This window comes from Limulus polyphemus, unplaced genomic scaffold (assembly GCF_000517525.1).
Source record: "Limulus polyphemus unplaced genomic scaffold, Limulus_polyphemus-2.1.2 Scaffold6668, whole genome shotgun sequence".
Taxonomy (NCBI): Eukaryota; Metazoa; Arthropoda; class Merostomata; order Xiphosura; family Limulidae; genus Limulus; species Limulus polyphemus.
In genome coordinates this window covers 1-14458 of record NW_013672278.1, presented here as the reverse complement: position 1 = coordinate 14458, position 14458 = coordinate 1, and the positions used below count along the sequence as shown (strand labels likewise).

Here is a 14458-nt window from a genome sequence, read left to right as displayed (position 1 = left end):
AACTGGTTTAATCAAGAAAGAACTTGTATTGCTGAAGATCCTCGGAAATAATTTCTACCAGAAACAAACAAACAAGCAGATATGTAACAATAACTTTAAATTTTCTACAATTTGTGTCTGTCTCTTACATTGCCTTTATGTCTAGTCCTTTTTTTTTCTCATCAAGACTGCATAGCCAGATATGCTCAACGAAAGGCTAACAATATTTGATAAAGGCATGGTAGATCATGAACAGAATAATCTGTTTGCTGCTGAAAGCTTTGAAATTCATAATTCTCACTGCTCTTTTGAAAGAAGTCATTCTCAGTGTGACCTGAACAGCATGGACATGGCTCTCACTATTGCCATGAATTTTCAAACTCCTGTCCTGAGAAAGTGGGTGATACTTGACAAAACTTTGATCTGGCAAAAAAAAGGTTCTCAGGTATAGAAAAGAATATTAGTTTGAAATTATAATTAATTAAAAACAACGTTTCCTGTTTACACAACTTGAAACTTACCATCAAGCTGATTGTCCATTTCCCGACTCTCAGCAATAGGGATCTATTTTACCTGTGTGTGAGGTGGTCCCTGATTTTCCTGTGCATTCAACTAATGCTCAGTTTTAACAACTTCATCTTATCCTTACTTTACTTCTACAGTATTTATTTACCATCCCTACTGAGATCCTGAGGGTTTTTCAAGGGATAGCCTCTCTCTTATTACTTCCATGTTGGCTCATTTGTTGTCTTCGGCTCTTGTTTTACACACTTGGTTTCTCTGTTGTTGGGTCGTGATATGGCCTTGTCCCAGGTTTGTGTGCTGCTTACTTATCTAAGGGACTTACATATGATCCCTTTTCTTCGGTAGTATGTTTTCGAGCATGTACCTGACACTTTGAAATTACGTGGAGTCTGTGCATCAACACACTACCCTTTCCTCTTTGGTAGCTCGTTTGTTGCAGTCAGAACCATGACAAGCCCTTATTCCTATTCCCAATCCTAGTCCTCAATTGATATGGTCTGCTTTTAAAAAATAGGATTTCATGGTCACCCATTGTACTGTCTCAGGTATTGTCATTCCTCTGGACTCTCCACTGCGTTTTACCCCCATTTTCTGCTAGTGGGTTTGAGAGTCCTTACCACTTTCCACTTCCATGCCACTTGGGTGGTGGATTATGGAGGCATCCTCCTGAATGGGTTAATGAAATACAAACAAAATATAGAAATGATTATAAAATCATTTAGTTAAGAGTTGGATGGTGGTGTTTTGCAGGTGTAAATGACGTGATATCTTCCAATATGAAACATAAAAACAAATGGGAGTGAGACGTCAAAATTGCAGTTCACCCCTTCAATTAGGATCCCTCATCCTACCCCCATGGAAGTACATTTTCAGTATACAAAAATTATAACTTTTCTTTTTAGAATGACTATACATTGTAACAGACAATCACTTTATTACTTTTTACACCCAAAGTTAAAACAACTCAATTCTCCCAGTCATTTAGATTTATTACTTTATCGCCCCATAGATTAATATCATACTAATTTAGCTTTATGTAAACACAACTTCAACTTACAAGCACACGATCAAATTGCAACAGTGTTAAACTTGTGACATGCTCCTGTTTGATTGTGCTGTCAAATATTTTATTTAATATTTTTTCCTTAAATTTTTTTATCTAAGCTAATAAGTTTTTAATTTTTACATTTTAATTATTTTTATAATAATAAATAAAGAATATATATGTCATAAAGAAAGGTTTAGTGCTTAAGTGTGGCTCTTGTATGTTTTTGTTGTTGAAGTCTCAAAGTCTCGACAAAAATTAACCCTATTTTTGGAGGAATTTGGGTTAGTACATTACTGGATTTTTATTAATTTAAAATATACAACTTAGAACACAAAATAATAATATACACAAAGAAGACAATGTCTTATAACTATTATAATTTTATTGACTTTCAAACTAACCTATAACTTATAACAATTTTTTTTGCTGGACAGTATAATCTCATTTAAGGCCAGAAGAAAATATTTTTGCAAAAATAGCTCTTATAATATCGGAAGAACATCTAGCTTTATAATGAATTTCAAAATTTTCAAATATATTTCTGTTGATTGTAAATAGTACAGAAAGAGAGAATTATTGAAACTTGGTGAAAAAGGTGTTTATGACATGAGGGTGTGGCAAGCGGGGTCAACTTTCTCATTTTTATCTCAATAAAATAATAAGATTGGATGTTTTAAGAATTAATTGTGTCTTAGCAAAGTCTAACCTACCAGTATGTGTGTTATTTTAAACTCTGAAGGTCATTTTAGGGGTGTAAAGAACATTTTAAAATGGACAATTTAGAATGTAGAGAAGCATGTGACACTCAAGAATGAATATTGTACAATTTTTTTAGATATTTCCCTTTGAATTAAGAAATTAAAGCTTATATAATAAATTATGTTTTGATGCCAAGTCAGTTAACATACATTGGTAATATAGTTGTTTAACTTAATTTTAAATGTAACTTTGTAAAAGGTTATGACATGCACTTGACCATATATAGTTTAAGCCTTGCTAAAGAGCTTACACAAAAAAGATTTTTTGAAATTGTCCAAAGGATAACTCAGGCCACTATCTGCAGGTGACCGATAGGATATTAGGTTGCCCCCTGATGACCATTAAAATTGACCCTTGCTATAATTCTGAATTTACAAAATTTGAGACAAAAAGTCGGTATATTTAATTTGGAAAAAATCTGAAGTGTGAATCTTATTAAAACTTAGAAGATTAGATAGAGTTTTGTAGAATGTCTAAAATGGGCAGATTGAAAAAGTGTCATGTGATAATAATAAGTTTCATTTGCATAACCTCTAGAACCTCCTAAATGAATATCAGAAGTTTCTTTCAATAAAACATCATATTTTATCTGTTATTTCTCTGTCCTAACACTAACTGTATTGGCCTCAGTAAATTTGACTAATATTGTAACCACCAAATAACAAAATACTAAATAAAACTAAATTACTAAAGAAGATTAGAGACAAAAAGTTGATATATTTAATTTGGAAAAAATCTGAAGTGTGAATCTTATTAAAACTTAGAAGATTAGATAGAGGTTTGTAGTATGTCTAAAATGGGCAGATTGAAAAAGTGTCATGTGATAATAAAAAGTGAAGATTGAGAATTTATTTAACCTTTTTGCTACAGGTAGGTCAAAGTGCACATGTCACAACCTTTACAGAGTTACATTAAAACTTTGATTAAACTACTTTATCAATGTATACAAATAATCTTGGTATAAAAACATAGTTAATAAATCCAATCTTGATATTATATGTGATTTAATTTCTTAATTTTAAAAAGAAATATTTAAATAAATCCTCAACACTCCATGCATGATATTTGTTTAGGTCTTCTTAATTCTCTAATTTATCACCCCTCTCTGAAGTGTGGAGTTCGATGTAAATTGTTCATTATAATACAGATATTACTAAGGCAAAGTGTAATTTTTTTCGCCTTCAATCTTTGCTTATGGAGACAGAAAGTAGAAAATCAGAACCAGTTGCCATGTCCACTTGTTTCATCGTGTTTTTCACAAATTGCCAAGAATTCTCTCTGATATTTATATGTATTATATCATTTATAACCAATAGAAAGAGAGTTTTAATCTGTATCAGTTTTATGGGGGGCCAGACTCTTTACAATCTGACTTATTAGCGATAATTTCAACAATAAGCATAAAATCCACTTGTTTTAAAATAATGTAGTCAAAACAAGTCAAACATATGTAAAAAAAAATCATTACACTATTGGTTACCACATTTGAATCTAGAGCTTTAAATAATTCTCTTTTATGTTAAAAGTCCACATAGACTGGTTCAATTACTTTAGAAACCAAATGACAAGAGAAATTATTTCTTCTCTACTCTTTTATCACAATAGAATCAGTGATAAATTCACTTACGTTATTATGTGGGTTACCACAGTTGTATCTGCAGATAATTCTCTTTTATGTCAAAAAATCCACATGGGCTGGTTGAGTTACTTCAGAACCCAATTGACAAGACAAATTCTTCTTCTTTACTCTGTTTCTTACAATACAATCTGTGATAATAACACTTTAAAAGTCACCACTATACACTCTTTATGGCTAAACTGTTTTCACTTTTTTCACTTTTACTTTCTTTAACTTACTTTAACTTCTGTATCTGCACATATTTATCACACGTTACAGAAAAATCTAGAAATACTTAGTCCTCTAGTAAGAACAATATCAAACAAAATGAGAACTTAGAAGCTTTGAGTAATATGATGTCAACAGTATTACAAATGCCTAGAACAACAATTAAACTACATTCACAGCATGACTCATACAGAGTTACGTAATGAAACTTGTCCTAACTATTGCTTTTCAAATAATTAACTTTTCACACACTTTTTATGAAAACTAAATAATCATTAAATATTAAATCACTAAATAATAACTCTTAAATGATTTTTTTTTACATGAGATTGTAAGGTCAAGGGTTTTAGACCTCAATCACTGCTGTTACTGTTAAAGATATTGAGGGAAGTAGGGGTCATTTTGTGAATGTGTCTATGGAAATACTAGCCTGTAAAAGCTCAGGTTTTACAAAAATCATTTCTACTGAGGAATAAAATGGGAGTGTTGGTTGTAAAAACGTTTTTTTTAGAACAAAGATTCATTATTCTAATGAATAATAAAGGTTTCAAATGTTTTAGTTGATTATTGTTACCAATTTCCAGTATTTACTTTTTTTCCTTCCAGGAAGGTATACCACTGTGTGATCCCAAGTATTACAGTATTATGACAGAGGAACAGTTAAAATATATTTTCCGATCAGATACAGAGATTGAAATGCCTTTGCTTGAAAAAAGACTTCAAGTAGCACATGAAGTTGGCAAAGTATTGATTAAGGTTGGTAAAGGATAAATAATTAGTTTTATTAAAAGGTAAAAAGTAATATTGAAAAGAAGATGGTTACTTCTACAGACAACAATAGGCTGTTTTTATGTTTGCAGAAACATTGGTGAATTTATGACAGAAATATAGAAACACTTTTATGATTAATTAGTTGTTAACCATAAAACTGTTACTGCAATAAACTTAATTAGTTGTTAAGTTTATTGCAGTAACAGTTTTATGGTTAACAACTAATTAAGTTTATTGCAGTAACAGTTTTATGATTAACAACTAATTAAGTTTATTGCAGTAACAGTTTTATGGTTAACAACTAATTAAGTTTATTGCAGTAACAGTTTTATGGTGGATATAATAATGAAGATTTATATTTACTATAAGAAGAACTAGGAAATGAGTTAAACTAAAATACACACTTTTTAACTGTGACATAAAGACTTGGATGCTGTTTTCAGCACTTTCTTTGTGACACACTGTTCAATCAAGGAAGGCATGTGAAAATGTCAAAATTAGTATCACAGTCTTTGCATCAGAGTTCTAGAAAAGTGTGGATTTTAGTTTAATTTTAACTAATATTAATTGTATTGTGTATTTGACAGGATTATGTTAATGACATTAGAGGCCTGTTTTTTTCACCTACAGTAGCAAGAGAATTACTGATAATTAATTGCAACAAAGAGGTGCATTGCTTTAAAGAAAGTAAGAAAATGGGTTTATATCAAAAATATAGTATATAATAGCAGCAATTAGAATGTTGATTTGTGATAATGACAAGATGAATTTCAATATATGAAGAGATGATTTTGTTGGTGACATATTTGTCAGGTTTTGAGGTTTGTAGTTGTAATACATTATCTATACAAAAAAGCAGCTATCATCTGTTTGGGTGTACTTCAGAGCGATCATAAAACCCCATAATATAGCCATTTTCTTGTGTTTTGGGATTTGATAGCCATTTACATTTTGCCCTTTCCTACAGTATTAGCGTCTATTTCCTGAGCCTTTATTGACTGTGGTTAGTGTGCTGGACTGTTGTGAATCCAAGAGTGTATGGTTTGCATCTTGTTGCCAAAAAATTTACTTTTCATTATATTTCTTTTCTCATTTTTATGGGTATACCATGATGGATCAGTATCTGATGGTACTTGCGCTGGTCCATTATTGTATCTATTTTCCAAACATCTCCTGTCGCCTTAGCAGAAAAACACCCCAAAACCATCACACTGCCTCCCCCATGTTTCATGTAGGTGCTATGCATTGAGGTAACTATCTATCACCTTTCTTCCACCGGACATACAACCTATGCTTTAAACCAAATATTTCAAATTTGGACTCATCTGTCCATAACACCCTTTTCCAATAACCAACAGTCCAGTTTTTGTTCGTTTTAGCAAATTACAGTCTCTTGACAATAGTTGGAGATCGAAGTAAAGATTTTTTAACTGCTACACGACCAAATATTCCATTCTCTTTGAGTCTTTTTGATACTGCAGATCTGGACACTTTTCTGTCATTTGGTACATGGTCGTTTATCTTATGCTTGAGATCAGTGGCAGTCTTCCTTCTGTCCCGAAGGCTGCATAAATGAAGATACCTAACATCAGTATCATTGAGTTTAGATGTTCTGCATTTTCCTTTCCTGTTTTCAAATTTGCCTATCTCAGTCTCACGATCTAGGGTGTACTTGATAGTATTTGGGGAGCACTTCAAGTGTGCAGTAATTGTGTCTGAGAGTCTAACCAGCATCATGTAAAGCATTTATTGGAACTCTCTGCTCTACTAAGAATTCTCTACGCTTTTTGGTGGCATGACAACAAAACTTAATATATAGTGTTAAACACTGTTTTAATCAAGGTTTATTTGTGGAGTGCTATTAAATTGATTTCTTCTAGCATATACTGATACCATATGCTCACTCCTTGCTAGCTTCTTTCTATATAGTTAAGACACTGCATGGGATACCATGACAGTTAATTCATACCCTAAATTTGATCAGTATGTTCATTCAAGTAGAACCCTTATGACATGCTCTTTGTACAAGTATATTGGAATTCTAAATAATGATAAGTATTCTCACCCTGGCTCATTCAATTGTCAATAGAGATCAGTGAAGCATTACCATAGTGTTGAAATTTACAATCTGTAATGGCATGGAAGAATTAGCCCCATAAAATGGAAAGATTGATAAAATATTCTCTTGTCCTAACTGTATGCACTGTATGCATTCTTCTTATTTTACAGAGGTTTGGAGGCTCTTTTGTTAATTGTATTAATCAGTGTGAGGAAAGTGCTCAGAAACTTTTGAAACTGATAATTGAAAACTTTCCTTCATTTCGAGATGAAGCAGATTTTATGGGAACTAGAGGTAAGAAGGACTAGCAAGAATAATATCCATACTTACTTATTTTGGATGAAACCATTGGTATATTCCTTATCTTATCTAGAAAATATGTTCTGTACAGAAAGTCATTAATATTATGTAACTTATGATTTAATATTGAAATTAAATGTAACATCTTGAAAATACAAATTAATATAATTTTCTTCCTAAAAATTGCCATTAGATTGTAACAAGATTGAGACTCATATGTATTTATTGTACAATATTATTAATTTTTAATACATATTCTAATAACTCCAGCAAAAAAAAACAAAAAACACTGAATGTTTTTTTACCACCATGATGGCTGTCATCTTGAATTTCAAAATGGCTTTCTTTTACAACTTGTATTATATTTTGACTTCTAAACCCCGACAAACTTTGTTCTGAAGGCTGTACTCCCATTTTTAGGGTCAAAGTTTATCTTAGTTGTCATCCTGAATTTAAAAATGTCCATAATATTGGTCTTCATATGGCTGCCATCTGGGACTTAAAATGACTGACATTTTTTATGTTTATTGATGGTAATTTTTATACTACCAAACTTTTAGAAACCATATTCTAATGACTGAAGCTTCATTATCAAGATCAAAGTAAGATTTCATTTGATTTCCATCAACCCTTTTAAGATAGTAATTTGTAAAACATTTTGTCAGATAGTTTCACCCAACATTTCTGAACTTAATGCCATAAAGTAACAGGAAATGCAGCTTAGACTTCAGGAGTCAGAAAATGCTGGTTGTGGAACATCATTTAACATTTTAAGTCACGATATAAGAAATCACTCCCAGAAATGCTGCTTATGGGTGACAAGTTGTCTAAGGAACACATGCTTCTGGTTGAAGGAAAGTTTCTGTAGTTATATCACTAATCAGATGCTTATATGAGTGGTAAATGTATGAGATTTTACTGGGCTACTTAAACAAATGAAGAAAATAATTCAGTTCCATGTTTTCCTACCCAAGTAGATGTAAGCAAAGATTTGAGTTAAAACCTCACTTTGGGTAGGTCATAGTGCACATGTCACAACCTTTTTTCAGAGTAACTTTCAAAATTTGATTAACTACTTTATTATCAATATATACAAATAAACTTGGCATCAAAACATAGTTAATAAATCAAATTTTAATATTATATAAATTTGCGTCTTAATTTTATAAGGAAATATGATACAAATTCCCCAATCTCCCCTAGTTTGAGAATTGTGACATTTGCTCTCTAGGTCTTCCCTCTTTTCTAATTTATTTACCACCCCTCCAAGAAGTACAGAATTTAATGTAAATTATTTATTATAATATAGATATTACTCAGGCAAAACATAATTTTTATAGCCTCAAATCTTATTTGTTTACAGAGTCATTAACTAGAAAAATCAGACACACTTGTCACATCCTCTTTTTCACAAGTTATTAACAGTTCTCTCTGGTGCATTTTACTATATTATTTATAACCAATAGAAAGCCAAGGTTTTAATCTATCAAAAGATTTTCTATATTGCATTGCTTTCTGTACAGGGTATTGTCTATTTTTTCATTCAGTTTCAAATATGTTTACACGGAAATTACATCAACGATCTTAGCTGTTATTGCATCATTAAAAAGCCAGAAAATTCTGATAGTCATAGGACATTGTTTTCCGATGTGATATCTTACCTGTTCTCACAAAATAGCTTTTCTCAACTAGCACCGCCCTCTTCTGGCACAAACTTTCAATGCATGCCACTAGTCTTCAACCTCTGGCTTTTGCATATCCACATACAGCAGCTCTCCACCAATAGGAGCGCAACACCACTCCTATTGTAACCAGTGACCTCTTCACGTCTGAACTTATTATCACTTCATAATTGGCAGTAGTACGTACAGACATGCTGGTTTTTGCTCACAGATTTGTCAACGTTTTGCATTATACTACTGACTTAGTTTTTTTTTTAACTAATTTAAATTTTTATGTTTTGGTGTCGAGAAAAGTTGCTTTTTTTTTTTTTTCAAACTTTTCTTACATTTTCAGGGGATTTTTGCTAATGTATTGTGGATCCTAGTCTATGGCAAGTGATGATTGACTAGGTATACTTTTTTATTTAAATCTGCACTGTCCATCCTATGACCATGCTTGATGTCAATTACGTTGTAGCCCTTCCTACCGTGGACCCTGATGTAAAATTCCAGATATCACCAGGTTTTGGTTGATTGACATGGTAGCTTTGCTTTTCACAATAGGGTATTACGGTCACCCATTGCACTCTCTTCGGTGATGCAGTCCTCCAATACGCTTCCCCACTTCTTCTAGTGAAGTATGGGAGTCCTTACCACTTACCAGTTCCTATCTGCTGAGATGGTGGACCATGCAGGCTGGACCTCCTGAGTGATGTATCATACCACTCAGTTGATAGTAGGACAGTGGCATTCTGCATGTTTTCCTGGCATATTGTACTTCCTACAGCAGACGTGATGTACAATTCCAGATGCCGCCAGATTTTTGTTGTAACTCTACACCGTATTCCTGTTTATATATCTGACCTATTTTGTTTTCCTACCATGGCATTCCTCCTTCCTACCATCCTCTGGATGTACATTCCTAGTGGGTCTGGTTTTGGTTGGAGATGGCCCAATCGCGATAAGTATCGTGTGTAGATGGTGTGATGCCCTTCCTAACTTAAACCTGATATACATTTTCAGACGCTGCCAGGTTTTGGTTGAAGCACTCTGCCATGCCACAAACATATATATACATCCTCCAGATGTACATTCCCAGTGGGTTCGGTGTCGGTTGGGGATGGTCCAGCTAAGTAAGTCCTCACATGTATGCTGGCCGGTATCCCTCCTCTTACTGCTGACTGTAGGACAAATGCCCACTGCCACCAGGTTTTGGACTGGGGATGTACTCCAGGTTTGCAGTCCCTCTTCCTACCATCTGATGGATGTCAGTTCCCAGCAGATATGGTGTTGGTTGTAGCTGGATGCAGCATGTTTTCCCACTTGTGTACAGCCAAATATCCTCCTATACCATGGACTGGAAGTATCATACCCATTGCTCTCAGGTTTTGGACAGGTGCTGGAACTTTCCACCTTCCAACCGTCTGCTGGATTTTGGTTCCTGGTGGATCTGGTGGTGGTTGTGTTGGAAATGCACACAAGTGGAGACTGACTTTGGTATGGAAGCTTGTCTTCTCTACCAAATGTGGTATTCTAGCTATTTTGTGAGAGGAGGTAAGAAATTAGCATTTTCCTACACTTAAAATGTATTTCTGATAGATTCTTACCTCCTCTCACATTTCCCACCCAGCCTCCCCATTTCCAATGATATATATGGTGTAGGTCTTCTGAACAATCTCAAACTGATTAACGAGTGCAGATGTGAAGAGGGTGCTTGTTATGGTGTTGTGCTTTTATTGGTGAAGAGCTGCTGCATGATCATTTGCATGTGGATATGCAGAAGTGGTAGGTGTAAGGCTTGTGGCATGCATTAAAAATTTATGCCAATAGAGGGCAATGCTAGTCCAGAGAAAAGCTAGTTTGTGAGTAGAGGTAAGTATCTATCGGAAAGACATTTTAAGTGTAGGAAAATGCTAACTTTTTGTGTTATTATTATGTGTTCTTAGGTGTATTTAATTAATTAACAAATTATCTAGTGTAGTAGTACCATTAGTATAAAAAGAAGGCCTAAGTTTTGTCTACAGTTGACAGCAAAAACAAAGACCCAGATAGTACTATATGTCTATTTTTCATGTGTATTCTTTATTTGTTAGTATAAAAGTAACTAAAATGTTAAAAGATACTTACTATGTTAGATTAAGTAAGATAATGAAAAAAATAATAGTAAACATTCTTCACGAAGTATGCTTGAAAGCAGCTTGTACGTTACATACTTTGATATAGTAATGTGAGCAATATATTTAAGTGATTTACAACTTTCATGGTGGGATTATTGACACCATTCAAAGGCCAATAAAACAATAAAATTAAGTATGAATAGATTTACACTGTTACGAGATTTAAGCTATTTGGGATAAATAATTGTGGTTGTCAATCATTCTAGAAATAAAATTGGGTATTTCAAGTTTATTTCCTAATTTTATATAGTGGTTATGAGATTGTTTAAATTGACTGACTCTATATAGAGTTATGGTAGATAAAAATTTTCTGAAAAAGGTTTGATATTTATATAGGACGTGTTAGAGATTTTGCAAATGAAATTTGAAAATTTTCAGAGATATAAGAATATTTTTAATTTTAAGATGAAAATTACTTTGCACTTGGAGTAGTCAGCATTCTGACTCCTTATATTTATAAACAAATCTTTGTAAAAATACTTGACTAAAAATTGTAATGTTTACTGAAACCTTATCAAATTTCATGAAGTTTCATTACGTACTTTCAGAGCTATAGTACATATACCTTCATGGTTACGAGGTCAAGTAAAATACACAAACCTATTGCAAAAGTGTTAAGTAGATGGTTTTCAACACAGCATAGCCTAGGCATAAAAATGTTTTGTTGGTCTAAAACCTTGATTTGTGTTGGGTTTGGCCTGCATCAACCTTACTAAAAGATCAACAATTTGTTATATCTCTTTGACTCTTACATAAATTTTGATCAAGCCTTGCCCTAGTGTAATCCATCATGATAGTCAAATATCCATATCATTTTTACCTCAAAGTCCTTCCCTGAGGAGAGGGCTCATCCCATCTCAGTGCACCATAATGGCAGGAAACACATACATTCCTAGTAACACCCGTATTTTTGTTAAACAAATCTTGTAAAAGTCACTAATGGTTAAGAACTTTTAGTTCACAAACAAGGATTCAGTTGAGATCTGTAAATGAACCATTTTTTATCTTGTTTCATTTGAATTTTGCTTTCATAATTAGTTATTAATATTATGGACTTTTGGACTCATCAGTGAGATGAGTGAGGTACATGCCAAAAGAAAGGCAAGTGATTTTGATCTCTGTGTAAAATGATGAGAGTTAAAAAGGAACAACAAACTGAGGAAACCAAGAGATGTTTGTACATACGAAACATTTCTACTCAGTGTGAAAAATAGATTTGAGTTTGGAATTCTAATTTTGTTAGTGTGTCATAAAGACTGGAAGGGCTAAAAAGAAGGATCTCCTAAAAAAAAGTAGTGCAGTGCATTGCAATTGCTATAGAAATTCAGCTGCCAAAAATAAAATTGAAAGAGAGGAGAAGAGGTACAAAAAAAACTTGACCTTATGCAAAAAACTTTTCTACAGCTTTTGGATCAGGTTTTGGTAGATTGACAAGATCGGCTGCTAATTATTTGAATTTCCAGAATTTTTTTTTTGTGCAAAGGAAAAGATTTTAAGAAAGCTGTTAAAATTACATATGATTGCCAAAGTGAAAACCTTGAAAAATCAGTCAGAAAATTGTATATAACAGTGACAAGACTTTATAGAAATTGTGGGTTAGCAGATATCATACCAAAGGGTGATTTTTTTTAACAGACATTGTTTACCGTAATAGATGTGGTTTTAGATGAATTACTTTTAGCAAGGATACTGAAGAGACAGTACTTTTCACAGCAGCATAGATCAGATTTTATAATGAGTTGCTTGAGAGAATTGAATTTGTAGAGTATGTTACAACATTTCAACCTGAACTGTGCATGATAATAGTGTTTTAAAAAAAAAAAAGACAATAATACCGAAAGTTTGATAACAAAGATCACAAATATTGTAATATCCCAGAAGAGTGATATTGTATTAGCCATTTTGCAGTTTGAAAAACTGGTTGTGAAGTAGTGGAAATAGCTAAGGCTGAGTGAAACATTAGAGGTGATCTGACTGTAATATTCAAGTTAATGAACATAACCAGGTAGTCTAAAACATGCACCAGTCATGTTTAGATTGCTCATTGTCATATTCTCATCCCATAGAGTAGGCCATGAGGAGATAGAGGGTGATTAATGTTACTTGCTAATCAATTAACTCTCTCACTATGGGCATTATTTTCTGTGCATGTCAGGAGGTTTTTCTGAGTTACATTCAAAATTTAATTAATCTATTTTCTTCTCATAGTATAAGAATAAACTTGACTTAAAAAGATTACCTAATAATACAGATTTTAACATTATATGAGTTAAGTTCTTAATATATCAGGCAATATAAAACAAAAAAAATACCTGAATTTCTCCTAATATGAGGATTTTGACATTTTATCTCCAGGATCATCTCTAAATTTACCTTCCCTCCAAAAAGTATGAAATTATAATATTGTCGTTGCTCAGGTATAGCCTAATTTTTATAGCCTTCAATCTTATTTGGTTACAGAGCCATAAAATGGAAAATCAGACCCTTCTTGCTACACTAACCTATCACATCTTCTCTTTCAGAAATTGTAAGTTACTTTGTTTATCTTAAACTGTTGTACATAAAAATGGATCATACACTTCAAGTAGAACACAGCCTATTACATAAATAACACATAATGTTAAATATATACAATGAAAAACATGTTTAATTCAAATCAATCTGTTTTGAAAATTTCACATCATGATGAAACATGTAGTCAAAAATTTTGGAGGTCATAGGTTGGCCTGAATTAAAAATGTTTTTAATTGTGTATTTATTTTAATGTTGTGTGTGATTTATTTATTTCTATATTATTTTAACATTATACACAAGTGCCAAGAAAACCATACCAAAAACCTATAACAACATGAAAATACAATTGATAGCATTCCATGGGTTTGATCATACAGATTTCCACAAGATTACTAATTTTTGCTATAGGCAAGAAGACCTACACTTCATGTAGTGTTATCACATCTCTGACTTAGAAGATTTTTTTGGGGGCTTATTCATTTCCCTGGCTTTTAAGTTGTTGTTTTTTTCACATAGTATTTCTAAAAACATTTTCCAAGCCGAGAGGAGGTTAAGAAGGATCACTTGATAAATGAACACACCTGGTTCATAACTACTTGGCAGGAAAGGAAAAAAAGGTTATAGTTCTGCATTGTGTTGAAGTTAATTGAATACTTCTTTTGTTGTTGGAGATAAAATTACTCTTCAAAAGATATGCAAAAAGGAATACGTGATATTTAATGAATGATACTGATGCTAATGAAAAAAAAATAGAAAAATTTCAAAGTTATGTTTCATACTTTAAGAAACTCATTTTCAAAACAGGGGTGATCCAAGATG

The 14458-nt window shown here is 32.6% G+C and overlaps 1 protein-coding gene across 1 annotated transcript in view; it reads left to right on the top strand.

Annotated features, from left to right (window-relative positions):
- Positions 1-14454, top strand: part of LOC106473951 (UPF0553 protein C9orf64 homolog) — a gene marked incomplete at its 3' end in the record, with an annotated part of 27948 nt that extends 13494 nt beyond the window's left edge. The window contains exons 4-6 of the mRNA XM_022402336.1: positions 4764-4913; positions 7158-7281; positions 14444-14454. Coding sequence (XP_022258044.1) covers positions 4764-4913; positions 7158-7281; positions 14444-14454 — 285 coding nt within the window. The remainder of the gene's footprint in view (positions 1-4763; positions 4914-7157; positions 7282-14443) is intronic.
- Between the last annotated feature and the right edge of the window lie 4 nt (positions 14455-14458).